This window comes from Bubalus bubalis, chromosome 11, assembly GCF_019923935.1.
Source record: "Bubalus bubalis isolate 160015118507 breed Murrah chromosome 11, NDDB_SH_1, whole genome shotgun sequence".
In the NCBI taxonomy this organism is placed as follows: domain Eukaryota; kingdom Metazoa; phylum Chordata; class Mammalia; order Artiodactyla; family Bovidae; genus Bubalus; species Bubalus bubalis.
Window position 1 is genome coordinate 94,898,237 of NC_059167.1, and position 14,978 is coordinate 94,913,214.

At 39.3% G+C, this 14,978-nt stretch overlaps 1 protein-coding gene and 1 pseudogene across 1 annotated transcript in view; one reads left to right on the forward strand and one right to left on the reverse strand.

Moving 5' to 3' along the window:
- The window catches only part of IQGAP2 (IQ motif containing GTPase activating protein 2), a 306,733-nt gene that overhangs the window by 57,761 nt on the left and 233,994 nt on the right, over positions 1–14,978 (reverse strand). Inside the window, exons 15-18 of the mRNA XM_006051068.4 lie at positions 14,727–14,894; positions 10,267–10,409; positions 8,304–8,474; positions 1,765–1,848 (exon numbers count right to left, since the gene is read on the reverse strand). Of these exons, the coding sequence (XP_006051130.3) occupies positions 1,765–1,848; positions 8,304–8,474; positions 10,267–10,409; positions 14,727–14,894 (566 nt within the window). The remainder of the gene's footprint in view (positions 1–1,764; positions 1,849–8,303; positions 8,475–10,266; positions 10,410–14,726; positions 14,895–14,978) is intronic.
- LOC123464713 lies at positions 130–1,756 on the forward strand (annotated as a pseudogene).

Genomic DNA, 14,978 nt, shown 5'->3' on the forward strand with positions numbered 1-14,978 from the left:
TTATCTACTCAATACAGGCCCTGACTCAGTTGTACTTCCTTCTTGTCATTGGTTTTGCATTTGCCTTACAATAAGGTTTGTACTGTTAAACCTGAACATTCTAATTATTATTCGAGATCATACAAAGAACATGAAATAAAGCTGGATTTCCTCCAAATCAATGTGGACTTTTTAGAGAAGAAGCATTTATTAGGTTGGTGCAAAAGTAACTGCGGTTTTGCATTGCTGAACTTTGCCATTTGATACTGGAATACGTTCTTAAATAAATGTGGCTATGCTATACATAATTTTCATGGACATTTCTTTATTTTTAAAAATTTATTTTTAATTGAAGGATGATTGCTTTACAGTATTGTGTTGGTTTCTGCCAAACATTAACATGAACCAGCCACAGCCATCATATTCTTTTTTTTTTTTTTTTTTTTGCTGATGACTTATTACTTGCTGTGTATTTTATGTTTATTTTAGACTATGGAGATGATGTTAGACAAAAGCACATTCGAGTGATTTTCTTATCTGGTTTCAAGATGGATTGCAAAGCGGTGGAGACAACTCGCAACATCAACAATGCACTTGGCCCAGGAACTGCTAATGAATGTGCAGTGCCGTGGTGGTTCCAGTTTTGCAAAGGAGACAAGAGCCTTGAAGGGGAGGAGCATAGTGGCTGGCCGTCAGAAGTTGACAATGACCAACTCAAAGGAATCACTGAAGCTGTCCTCTTACAAGGACATAAGAAGTTGACAAAGAACTCACTGTTGACCTTTCTATGGTTGTTTGGCATTTGAAGCAAACTGGAAAGGTCAAAAAGCTTAATGTATCGGTGCCTCGTGATCTGACTGAAAATTAAAAAAAACTGCCATTTTGAAGGGTAGTGTTCCCTTATTCTATACGCAACAATGAACCATTTCTCAATTGGATTGTGACGTACACGTGAAGAAAACTGGATTTTATACAACTGGCAGTGACCGGCTCAATGTTGGACCTAGAAGAAGCTCCAAAGCACTTTGCAAAGCCAAACGTGCACCCAAAAAAGGTCATGGTCACTGTTTGGTGGCCTGCTGCTGGTCTGATCCACTCCAACTTTCTGAATCCCAGTGAAACCATTACATCTGAGAAGTATGCTCAGCAAATCAATGAGATGCACTGAAAACTCAAATGCCTGCAGCTGGCATCAGTCAACAAAAGGGGCTCAGTTCTTCTCCATGACAATGCCTGATTGCATGTCCCACAACCAATGCTTCCAAAGTTGAATGAACTGGGCTACGAAGTTTTGCCTCATCTGCCATATTCACCTGACCTCTTGCCAACCAACTGCCACTTCTTCAAGCATCTCAACAACTTTTTAGCAGATAAAATGCTTCCACAACCAGCAGGAGGCAGAAAATGCTTTCCAAGAGTTTGTTGAATCCTGAAGCACAGATTTTTATGCTACAGAAATAAACAAACTTATTTCTCATTGGCAGAAATGTGTTGATTGTAATGGTTCCTATTTTGATTAGTAAAGATGCGTTTGAACCTAGTTATACTGATGTAAAACTCATGATGTGAAACCGCAATTACATTTGCACCAAGCTAATATTATAGAGACAACATAGTGTTTTGATGGACCTGCTTGAAGATGATCAGCTAAGTGAGGGGGGAGGCAGGACTCAAACCTAGGACTTGCTTCTGACGTCAAGTCTCAGACACAGTCTGTCTTCCAGAAGCAAAAGGAGAATGAAGGAAAAAGTTTACATGCTTGCTAAGGTAGGAAAGAGTGTTTACCTTCACAATAAAGCGAATATTATCAATGAACATTTGTCGCCTGCGTTTATATGCTTCCCGTTGCTTATATGCCTTCCAAAAAGCCTGTAGAAAATAATGAGTTACAGAATTACTTACATGTCACAGTTTATTTTAGAAAGTGCAAGGACAGAATACATCACAAGAGACACTGAGTTGGGACAAAGTCAGGAATCCTCCCTTCCAGATCTCATCTGGACGCCGTCTCATCTGACACCAGGTGGACACTGAACTGGGCAGAGCACACCTGCTCACAGCTGGGGCTTGTCCCAAGTTGGTGAAAGGAATTACCAGGTGGAAGCCCAGGTTCTGCTTTGAAAGCGTAATTTTAACAAGGCCCTGAGTGATAAGAAGTAATAATAAAATGGAATTGTCCTGAAATATACAAACAGATCAACTTGGTGCTAGTATTATTTGGTAGCATTATAAGATGCCTCAGGGCTTCTCAGGTGGCGCTAGTGGTAAAGAACCCACCTGTCAAAGCAGGAGACATAAGAGAAGTGGGTTCAATCCCGGGGTTGGGAAGATCCCTTGGGGGAGGGCATGGCAACTCACTCCAGTATTCTTCCTGAGATAATCCCATGGACAGAGGAGCCTGGTGGGCTATAGTCCATAGGGTCGCAAAGAGTTAGACACAACTGAAGTGACTGATCATGCATGAGATACCTCAAAATAATGACTAGTAAGTATCTTTACTCCAGCAAGCGAGCCACTGTGATCTAGATCAAAAAGGAAGATGACCCTGGATTCCTGAAAGCAGGAGTGCTGTGATGATCTTTCATTATTTCATCTGTTTTTACATAAGGTTTAATGAGGCTTCATCAATATACCTTTACTACGTTATCAGATTAACGAGAGCTTTTATAGGAAACATTTACAAAAAGTGGACACAAACTGGTATCTTAATTTGTTTTTTGTTCTTTTTTGGGCTGCTCTGTGCAGCATGCAGGATCTTGGTTCCCTGACCAGGGATCGAACCTGTGCCCCCTGCAATGGAAATGCAGACTCCTAACTGCTGGACTACCAGGGAACTACAAACTGCTATCTTTAGAATGATCATATCCATAGTTGTTATTAGTTTAGTCCAACTCATTTTTGAGAATCTTTTTATTGAGACACATCTTTGTAACTCACTGCACTGCTCTGATTTTTTTTTTTCCAAGTTAGAATTGAAATAAACACAAATTCTGTGTTTAGTTCAGTTCAGTCGTGTCTGACTCTTTGCGACCCCATGAACTGCAGCATGCCAGGCCTCCCTGTCCATCACCGACTCCTGAAGTTTACTCAAACTCATGTCTATTGAGTCAGTGATGACATCCAACCATCTCAAAGGGACAAATACAAAATCAAGTTATTTTTTATAATTTTTTCACATTTTCATGTCAATCCACCCCATTCCTTCTTTTTTAAAAAGGTGTATGGGATTTTTATTGCCATTTAAAAAAGAAAATACTTTCTGGTAATGATTCAAAACAAAACAGTCATGATGAAATATACATGCAACGGAGTACTTGCTCCGGAGGTCCCCTCTCAGTATTTTTATTTTTTGTTTTGCAATTGTTACAATGTTGTGTTGGTTTCTGCTGTACAACAATATGAATCAGCCATAATAATACATGTATCTCCTCCCTCTTGAGCCTGCCTCCCTTCCCCCGCAACCCCTCTAGGTCATCATAGAGTGCTAGACTGGGCTCCTTGTGCTGTACAGCACCCTCTCATCAGCTATCCCATTTACACATAATATCCCCTTCTCTCAATTTAAATCCCTAGAAATGACAAATGTGCTTTTAAAAAAACCTTAATTTTGAAATAATTAGCAACTCATAGGATGCTGCAAAGATAATACATTGAGTTCCACGTACCCTTCACCCAGCTTCCTCCAATGGAAACATTCTACAGATATGCTTATAAAGCAATCCATCATAGTGCTAGAAAACAAGAAGGCTTAAGTGTCAAAAACTATGAGGGATCCTGGGAGAGAGAAGACAGTTTGAACTGGCTGAAAAAGGGAACCTCAGAACACAATTCTGCAAACATTGGGAACCTCTACAAAAAAATGTGAGCTGGCTCTAAGCTTGAGGAGCCTTGGGTAGCAGTCAGAGAAATTCTGGGGAAGTCTTCACATCATCCACTTGCCAAGCAGTGGGGCAAAAACATGGATGGGGAGTAGGGGCTGGAAAATTACAAGAGAGTATAGTATTTTTGGCGGGAATTTAGCAGCATCAAGTTTAAAGCTATTTAGTATTTCACCTTGTGTTTCTAATTTTCCATATACCTAGCCTAAGAAAAATACAAGCACCTGTGTAGGAAGATGACATTTAAGGATTTCTATTGTATTATTGCTTGTAATACTGAAAAAGTATAGAGGTCAGAATGCTGACACAGGAAAACAGGATTATGATTGCATTCATCGGGATGACAATCTAACTAGTAACTCATTTGTCATGATGGTCTCAGTGTGATTCAGGCGCTTTTGATCCTAGCACTGTTTTTAAAGTGCAGAGGTGCAAATATACAAATAATATCATACATGCCATTTCTTGATCCAAACTGAAAGGCAACCAAGATACTGGAATTAGCTCAATTGTTCATTTTGCTTTTTAAAGAATTATTTCAACTCCAGAAACACTATTAATCTCTATTAGCTCAGAGTCTCGAAGCTTTTGGATACGGAATCTGTTGTAGCAACAGATCTGATATTAAAGCATGTTTGCATTGGTGGAATGAACCCACTTGTAGGTTTTGTATGATGTTTTAAATGTCTTAAAGAGTCAATGGTCACCAACAGTACTTTCCTAAAGATTTCATTTCATATTTCATCTATTTAACGATTATGTAGATTTTTCTGGGATCTACATTTATATATGAACATTACCTTTCCAAACCAAGGCAACTTGGCTGGGTTTAGAGGTTCTGGTCTATAGAAGCAGAATAACACATGCTTCCTATTTCATTTGTCAAGATTTAACATTCTTTTTTGCTTGTAAGTTTTCATCAGGATTGGCTTCTCTTATTCCATGCTAACAGCAGAACTGTGCAAGGCCCAGAGCCTGCAGGCTCTTCTAATTAGAGGCTCTTTACTGAAAACAAGTATAGGTATAAAGTTGGGAGAAGGAGCTATTGGTATAAAGATACAAACAGAGACAAAACTCTAAACCCTAAGGCCATTTAGAAGCAGCCTTTTATGGACAGAGACAGAAGGCATTTACAAAACCATCACTCTCTCCCTTGAAAGGTGGGAGAACTTATGTAAAAATTTATAATAGCCATCTTCTGGTTTTGGTTTTTGTTACCATAAATAAATTTTCTGTGCAACACAGCTGTAACAGAGGAGTGTCCCATGATACTTAGACCTCAGAAGTTACTGCTGTTTTATAGATTCTAATTGTCAATCTCCAGAAAACCTGGCTTGCCAAATTGGTTGCCTTGCTTCATAATTGGACACATAGGATAGTAATATTCAAATTACCAACTTCTGAAGCAGATATTCTTCTGTGACCTCCCTGGTAGCCATTTATCTTTTTTCCCTCTCTGCTTGAAGGTACAATCCCACAACCTAAGGGTAGTCAATTTCACGCAAACGACGCGACGGAGGACTGCCCCACCGTGTCACCTCACCCTCCAGCCCCACACGCCTCCCGACAACCTGCTCTCGCTCCAGAGAAGCATGTTTCTTTTTCTTTGCTGGGATGTTCATGGCACTCTCTGACCTGAGGTTCAGTAAGTTAGTAATTCTCAGGGCTAAGTTTGGTGTTTGTCACTCTTAATGGGTTTTCCTACAAGGTGGCATTTCAGCTTTCTTCAGTTTAAGGAAAAAAAAAAAATTGTAGCTAACTCTTTTTTCGCGGACTCGGTTTTTCTGAACTCTTCCTGGGCCATCCAACCTACTGGATGTTGGTTCCCCATTCCCTGTCCTCTGAGTCACCATCTTGATCACTTTATCATTTCAAACACTTGTTGAGCCCTTAATAGCGGCATACTGGTCACAGTCTGTTATGAATTATCCCATTTTAATTTCCATTAATGGGAATCCCATTTAATGCCCACAACCCTGAGATAAAATGGAAATTTCAGATGAGACAACATATTTTAGGCCATCTTATTCCTTCCCTCAGCTTTTTGTGTGTTTTTTCCTCAAGTTCTCCACGTTTCATTTACTTTCCAGTGGCTGTCTTGCATTCTGCAGTCATAAATTCATTCATGTTCTGGGATGTCATTATTTTTCTTCCTCTCTGTAGCCATTGGCTGCCTTTTCATTTTATCATGCTGTCTTCTTTCATTAAATCCATGTGTCATATTAAGTTTCTTAAAAGCAAAAGGAATTTCAGTATAATTTTTTGTGTGTCTCCTGGGGTAAGAATTCCCCTAAATGTTTATTTCATTTACATTTTAACATATTTCTTTTTCTTTTTTTTGATATAAAATTTTGTTTCAGATTTTTTTTTTTCTGGCTCACTTCTTAAATGTAGGCCATTTTACCAGAGCCTTCTATTTACTTACCATTCAGAAATAATCTGGCTATGTCGAGTCTCATTGACCTTGCTCCCTGTCTACTTGAGCACCATGTGAATTACCCCCTAAGCACCCGAGACAGAGGACTGGCTACTGATGATATGTATCCTCTGTCCAAACCCAGTTCTTGCGGAGGAGACTAGGGGTAGCAGTGCAGAGGAGCTACTGAGTTTGTTAAGAGACTGCTGTGTCTGGGGCTGACTCAGCCAACAAAGAAGTTCAGACGGTTCTACAGAGGGGAACCCTTCAGATTTCACAGCATTCTCCTAATCCAGGGTGAATCAGCTACTTTGGCAAAAAAACGAGACGAGTGTGATCCCCTCTGGTTCACGGTCTTTTGGTTTTCTAGGTCAGCCCGTTTTCCTCTCTAGGTTACAGTCTGCCTTTAAACCTCACGCCCTCCTTTGTTAGAAAACTGTCAGAAGAGGCAGGGACAAGTCATCACGGAGTGACTTCACAGGGCAATGGCTTCTTCTTCAATACTGCTGCTCCCACTGAGGTGAGGGGGGAAGCCTCCAAGTTAGTGTTTCTGCTCTTCCCCAGCTCTCTTGTGACTTCAGCCCTGGGGCCTGGTATCAGGCAGATTTTACGCTAGCAGGCTCTTCAGACCGTCTTCTAACTGTAACACAGCTGTGGGCAGACTGGAGAGCTTGAGGTTGGTCCAAATCATGCCACACCAGTTAACACTCTTCAAATTTTGGGCAGAAGTAGAGTCTTAGCATCAGTGTGGATGATGCTATATTTAAGATTTTGTTCACTTCCTGTGTGTTTTATCTATCATGTATTAAAAGAAGAATAAACTGGAAAACAAGTTCACCTAGAAAAATCCTTTGAATTTTAACTTTACAAAAGAAATTTCTTAAAACATTCATCTTTCCTGCCCTCTAACATCTTAAGCTCTTGCAAACTCAGACATTTGAGCATCTACTGATTGCAAGCCATAAGAATACAAAAGTTGTAAAAACTCATCTTCTTCCCTGCACAATATTATAATTAGGTGGGGAAGCAGATAAGCATGCCAATGATCACAAAAGAGAAGCTCTTTTAAAAACTTTCAATTTAGGAAATGTAAGTTAGTGGCCAAAGCAAAAACTCACCAAACTCTGCCCATCAAAAACAGTATCACTTCGGACACACAAAAAAGGACAAATGCACAGTCTTTTAGAAACCAGTGTGGCGGTTGAAAGAGGATGTTAGCGGAACACAGAACAGAAACATCTAAATCTGGCAAGCTCCCCTCCTGCCAACCAGAATGTTCAGATAAGTCACGCAAGCTTAAGAAGAGCTCACAACAAAGGGCTTCGGAAAGACGATGCTTCTTGCAGAATGAAGAATGAGAGATTATATAAGAGAGAAGACACTCTCAGAGATGCTACATCTGTTTCATGAGCTCTTCTGTTCTTTGGGCTTCCCTGGTGGCTCAGACAGTGAAGAATCTGCCTGAAATGCAGGAGACCCAGGTTCAATCCCTGGGTCACGAAGATCCCCTGGAGAAGGCTACCCACTCCAGTATTCTTGCTTGGAGAATCCCATGGACAGAGAGCCTAGTGGGCCCCAATTCACGGGGTTGCAAAGAGTTGGATACGACTGAGCGAGTAACACTTTCACTTCACTTTTCTGTTTTTTAGAGCATAGAAACTCAGATGCCACTCAATATCCACTAACCACTAAAAAACCAATTTGAAAGCACACGAGGTTAGACAGTAGGTGACAGAAGGGTATCTAGTTTCTTTAGAGAAACAGGATTTCAACTCAGGTCTCAGGTATTCCCCTGATTGACTATTCACAGCGTCCTGAATATGTTCCAGAAGACACCAGGTGAAAAGTCATTCAACATCCTTCCCATCGTGGAGCATTCAACAGTGTAGACTCAGGGGCACTGATTAAGGACACGATCTTCGGTCAGATTTGTTTATTAGAATGCAGGTAGTTGACGGTCCTATGATTAAATAAAACATTTTCATGGGATATGACAGCTGTCTGTTACAAGTGGGAGATGACTCACATACCTGTATTTTGACCACATGCTTTTCCTGTTCATACAAAAATGCTTTCCTAGCTTCATACTCTTTCCTAATGAGGGGTCCTGAGGTTGTGGCTTGGAAGCGCTGGAGCATGTCTTCGCTAGCAGACCATATCTTCTCACGGATGTAATCTGCAGTGATATCCTCAACAATGTCCTGGTAAGAGATATTTCTTATGATTACACTTCACACATCAAGTGAGAAGAGCACAGAGAACAGCTTCTGGGAATTCTATCTTTCAGAAAGTGATCTGGACAGCTCTTTCTGGCTCAGTGTAAAAACAGATTTGACCAGAGTCAAGGGGTGGGCTGACTCAGCTTCTTTCTAGCGACATGGTTTTAGAATCCTCTGAAATCTGGGTGGAGATGAGAATGCGGTTGAATGGTCTCAGGATCTGGAGGTGGAGATGTACGGATGAGGTTGGCAGGGACCAGGCCTAAGGCCTGGGCTCCCCAGAGCGTAAGAGAGACAAGAATGATTACATAAGTGTTGGCATCACCTCCTCCCTCTCCTGGGGGAAAGACGGCAATGCCCATGAAGCCCTCTGGCTTTTCTTGCCCGGGCCAGAGGAGGCAGATACCTGCAAGGAGTAGGGGAAAACTCAAAATAAATTTGGGAGAAAATAAAGGACTTGGAGCAGACGAAAAGGGGCTGGGAGAGGAAAGAGAAGCACTCTTTCGGGCAGACAGGGAAACCTAGATGAATGAGAAAGCAAGGAAGAAGGGGGACTGGGAGAAGTCTTCATGCGGATGATGAACTGGGTTACTTTCACGTTCTTTGAGAAATGCGAGCAAAGACTGGACTCATTTCTATGGCAGATGCCTCTTAACCATCCATGTGAATGGACTTCACAGATGGTGAATTTAAACAATTAAGAGTGAAATCATACAAAGAATGCATAAATACTTTCACAAGAAGACATACGTACAGCCTAGAGTAAATTCAGTAATTTCAGACTGACTAGAATATTTTTTTTTAACAGCATAGATCCTCCACTTTCTATTAACCTTGATGCTGGAATCAGGTATAACTTCACAAAGTTATACGTAGGGCATCTTTGGATGCCATATGAGCAATTTTTGTCTCTTAAGTTTTAACCTTTCAATGTTGCTTCTTCACGGTTTGACATATCCTTTAAACGATAGCACATAGTTTTTAAATATTGGCCATAATTTCATTTTTCAACAAAGTAGCATTAAGAGTTCACTGCCACATGCCATTTTCCTGTAAAAAGTGGGACATTACACATTTGAAATGAGTAAATGAATACATTTTTCACTATCTTCTTGTCATTCAGGATTTCTGTGGCATTGTCAACCTCAAGTTACAGCTTTTTCTCTGAGTTTTAGTAAGTTACTCTACTGGAGAGTCTGTCCACAATATCGTTATCTTGCAGTATCTTTCTTGCTGGTGAATGTGAACAGTTCTATGAGATCTATATGTGTGAGTTCTAATTTTTTCAAGATGGAATTCAATTATTAGAAGTGTTTTCTTTTAAACACACTACAAATGCCTGGATCACAGAGCAAGTTTCACATCTTCTGGGGCCAACTTTTGGTCTCAAGTCCAAAGCAATCTTGGTGAACACTCCTTCAAGAATATTGCTCCCTGTTATAGGTTGAGGTAGGGGGAAGGAAATAAGACATCTGGAATATTGACAACCAAGGAATTACCACTAACTGAGCTCTGGTGTCAAGGAAAACCTGAAGATTGATTTCTTAGGATAATCTGCCATCCTATATAATCTGCCCGCTGCTCTGACAGGCAGAAGACATTCTAGAAATCAGTAACCATACAGCCACACCTAGCTGCAGTTCATGAAGACCTGACTCCATAGCCAGCCTTCAAATAAATCAGTTCTTCCCATCAATTCCTTGATTCTAAAACAGAAAAGCAATCACACTTATCTTTATATAGTACATTTTCCCATCCAACAGCAGACTCCTACCTCAATTTCTTTTCCCATGAGCCAAGATTCTTTAAGCAAGCAGGGTTCAGGTGTGACCCAGGAACTCTCTTGTGAATCAATATTGTAGTAGTAATCATATTTCTCCTGCAGGGTGAGTTTAAGCCATGAACCTTCAGTAGACACTAAAGAAAAAGGTTTGTTAAATTCTAGAGAGGAACGTGGAAACTTTTAACATTAACGTAGTTTCTTCAGTAAGTAAAATAATTGAACAAGGATGTTTTCCACCAGGCATTCAGATAATCTAAGTTAAAATCATTAGCAATGAGTCATTAAAATGGAATGAATTCTGTGTATTCAATGGCAGCTCCCTACTAAGCCAAAGTAAAAGGAGAGTGACATCTAATGTTAGCTCTGCATGTCCAGTTTCTCATGAGGATTAAAGGAGTCACACATGGCCAGCAAGAAAGAAAAGTAAACAAGGAGAGAAACACCAGGTAGATGTGAATAGCACCACAAGTAGACGGGGAGACCAAAGAATCCTCTTTGTTTAGAATGTCTTCCAGCAACTTCTTTGAAAAGGAGTGGCCTACAAGGGCTGTGAGCCACTATTTAAGGAGGACCCATTATTTAATGATTTGCCTTAAACCAAAGCAGAAGTGACTCGTCTTTGCAGACGACTTTATTCAAAGCACAAAACGGCATACATAACCACTGAGGTCACTAAGAAGGGAAAAGGAAAATTCCTGATTCCTCTGACTCATCTTGTTCTACAAAACCACACAAAACCAGGAGGAAAAAAATGTTGAATGGACTTAATTTTCTCAGGGAGAGAATACTAGGAAAAAAAAAAAAAAAACATCTATGGCAGTCATGGCTTAAACTGGTCAAGAATAATGCAATCTATTTGCAATCAACAAAATAGATTTAGCAATCTTTTAATTTTGTTGAATGGTTACGATTCTTGTCTCAGACCAGAGAGCTAAAAACAATAAAAATAAAAATTTCAGACCAAACTAAGCCAACTGCTGTCAAGTGAGCACTAGACTAATTGCCTTTATAGGTAAATCATAGTCCTAGTGAACTTCCTCAAAGAATATTTAAATGGATTCAAATAACTAAGCAAAGATAACTTTAAGGCCCTTTAAAGTGTGTTGATTCTTCAATTGGTTTTTTAATGCCTGTCAACTGTTCTGTGGATGCCCAGATCCACAGAGCGATACATAGCTCTTCAAATGGCCAATCAGACAACTATTATCTGTTTAGAAATGCTGGTTTACTAGAAAATATATTGTACAGTCAAATATGGATGATCACAAGTAATCATTATATATTTTCAATCACCAACAGTTATCAGATTCACAAATGTTTTCAGAAGATTGAACACTTTTTAAGGCAACTCTCTCAGTGGGAAGGATGGAAATCAAATAAAAATGGGAGAAATAGATATCTTTTATTTTCATAAGAACTGAGAAGTAAAAAGTTCTTAGTTGGTTAAAAGTGAATCACATTGGCACTGTAAAGCTTTATTTGGTTGGGATGTCAGTGAATAATAGAAAAGGAGAATTCTATCATTTTCATATCAAGTCTGAGTTTAGAGTCAGGTCAAAGGCTGAGGAGGACATCGCCAGAACAGGGTTCAAGGATTTTTCCTAAGAAGTAGAGCTGGTTTGTTGGGGCTTCCCAGGTGGCACGAGTGGTCAAGAACCTGCCTGACAATGCAGGAGATGTAAGAGAAATGGGTTTGACCCCTGGGTTGGGAAGATCCCCTGAAGGAGGGCATGTAAACGCACTCCAGTATTCTTGCCTGGAGAATCCCATGGACAGAGAAGCCTGGTGGGCTATAGTCCACAGGGTCGCAATGAGTCAGACATGACTGAAGCGACTTAGCATGCATGCACATAGTTGGTTTGTTAAGGAAGCACAACAGAGAAAGAGTCCAGTGAGTTAAGAGGTGATGTGCATTCTATATGGAAACATGTTTTCTAGATGCCTTCCAGACAAAATCATACCTATATAAGACCTAAACTGAGCTCTAAGGCTAAGTGATCTATGCAAGAGTGAACACTTTAGTCTGGGGAAAAACAGACAGCCTAGAACCAGAGGTGAAAGAGTTAAGAATAAATCATCCTGTTCACACCCCCAAACAATGTTCACAGCTCTGTTGAAAATGAAAGTTAGTCTTTAATTCCCTAGAAAGCTTCTCCTCTTCCTCTGAGAACAGAGGTTGGTAATCTTTTTCTATAAAGGGCCAGAGAGTAATTTCCATCTTGTGTGTTACAGGTCTTTCATACAACTTCTTGACTCTCACTGTATCATGAAGGCAGCCAGAGACAATAGCATACAAATTGATGAGTGTGGCTGGACTGCAATAAAACTTTATTTATAAAAATAGGTGGCAGCCTGAGGAATCTTAAAAGCTATTAGAATAAAAGTTTCAGGATACAAAATCAACATCAAAAATAAATTTTATGAAAATATGTCCACATAAAAGCTTGCATACAAATGTTCACATAAGCATTACTTAGGATAGCCAAAACTGGAGGAAAAAATCCAAATTCTATCCACTGATGAATGAATAAACAAATGTGGCATATTCATACAACAGAATATTATCAGCCATAAGAGAAATGAGGAGCTGATACATGCTACAACATGAATGAACTTTGAAGACATTATGCTACATAAAGTCAGACACCGTATGATTTCGTTTATATGAAATGTCCAGAATAGGAAAAATTAGAGAGACAGAAAGTATATTAGTGATTGTCTGGGGCTGAGAGTTGGGGGTGGGGAGCAATGGCTAATGGGTAATGGGCTCCATTTATTATAAGAAAAATATTCTGGAATTAACTAGTGGTGGTAGCTATACAAGTCTGGGAGTATAATAAAAACTTCTGAATTGCACACTTTAAAAGAGTAAATTCTATGGTATGTGAATTATATCTCAATAAAAAAATTAATTGTATTTCTATATGTTAGCAACAAACAACCCCAAAATGAAATTAAGAAAATATTTACAATGACATCAAAAATAATAAAATATGGTAGGAATAAATTCAAATAAAGTAATGCAAGCTCTATACACTGAATACTACAAAATATTGTTGAAAGAATTAAAGACCTAATTAAAAGCAAAGACATACCATGGTACACGGATCAGAAGACTTAATATTAAGATGGCATATGCCTCAAATCCATCTATGGCTTCAGTATAATCTCTAAAAAGTCCCAACTCCTTTTTTTTCCAGAAAAAATGAATCTAAGGTATTTCCTAGGTTTCTAAATTGGCTATCCGGGGACATTTTTTTTTTTTCTCTGCTGATCAGAACATGGCAGTTGGGAAAAGGAGTAGGCAAGCTTAGGGAAGAGAAGATAAAACTAAGTTTGGGCCAAGGATTTGAAATTATGATGAGTCATCTCTAAGAAAATCACCCCTTGCATAAATACAGTTGTGCAAGTCTTTCCTCATAAACGATGAGGTAGGGGCACTATAGTAACCGATGAAGAGATGTAAAGGGAGCAGAGAGAGGCTCAAGGGTGATCAGACAGCAAGTAAGAGTGGATGGCCAGTAGCCCTATTCCCATTTCATTATCAGAAAATGTTCAGAATCAGAGGGTAGAATTCCCAAGTTAGAAATACATCAGGCTAATTATAAGTACATAGGGTAGTTCTGGACAGACTTCCAGTGAATTAAAAAAAGTTTTGTTTTCTTTTCCCTTAAGTTCTATTTCTAAGGCTATATATTGTCAAAGCAATTTTCTGAAGATGAGAAGTACTATGTACATGTGGTACAAATAAACACCAGCCTGAGTCAGGAGACACCTTAATCGTCGACAGTGGGACACAGTGAGCGCTCAGGAAAAATCTATCACACTCAAGAGACGATGGGCTCTCTCTGCCAAGAACTAGTCTCACTGGGCTTGTCATTTTCTCCCTCTGTCCAAAATGCCATCAATGTGATTTTCTAAATCTGAAAAATGAGCCCTAAACTCATGGTCTAAAACAGTTTCCAGAGCTAACATTTCATGGATTGAATAGGCATAAGTATATGCCAAGGTTAATAGAGACCAATTTGCTGCATTTCATTTTATACTTTCAAGATTACTCTTTACTTCTACTTAATAATGTATTAATGTACATTGGTAAATGTACAATATCATTTGTTTCAAAAAGGATGGAGAGATATATTAGTGTAAAAATCAGTTTGTACCACTAGAAGGATGGCTCAATGGCAAAACTGATAGGAAGCAAAATCTCCTTTTAAAACTATATTTTCTCAAGTATATGGCACCCACCACAGCCACCAAGTTAATCACAGATTTCCAAAAGACAAAAAAGGAAAAGAAACACTAAAAAATTTCCTTGCCAGAGATGACAAACATTCAGAAATATTCATTTGAAAGTGATTATTTGTCTCAAGACTAAGATAACACAATACCACAAAAGCCATCATATTCAAAGTTCTATTTAATTTGTGCTAAACAATGAAGACGCTTACCACTTCTAGATTTTTGCTCTTTTGCTTTTGCCAGGGCATCATGGTACCTGTCAGCACATTCAGGGAGTACTTCATTTGTATTACCAACGGCAGGCTTCAAAACAGACAAAATATCACTTTGCTTCTCCTTCTCCAAAAACTGATTAACATCAACGACCAGTGTAACCCCTGGGTAATGAAAAAGAAATGTTTCTGTTAATAATTATCTTCTACTCACCCTAGAGGCAGGCAAAGATATAAGTCAACATTTTA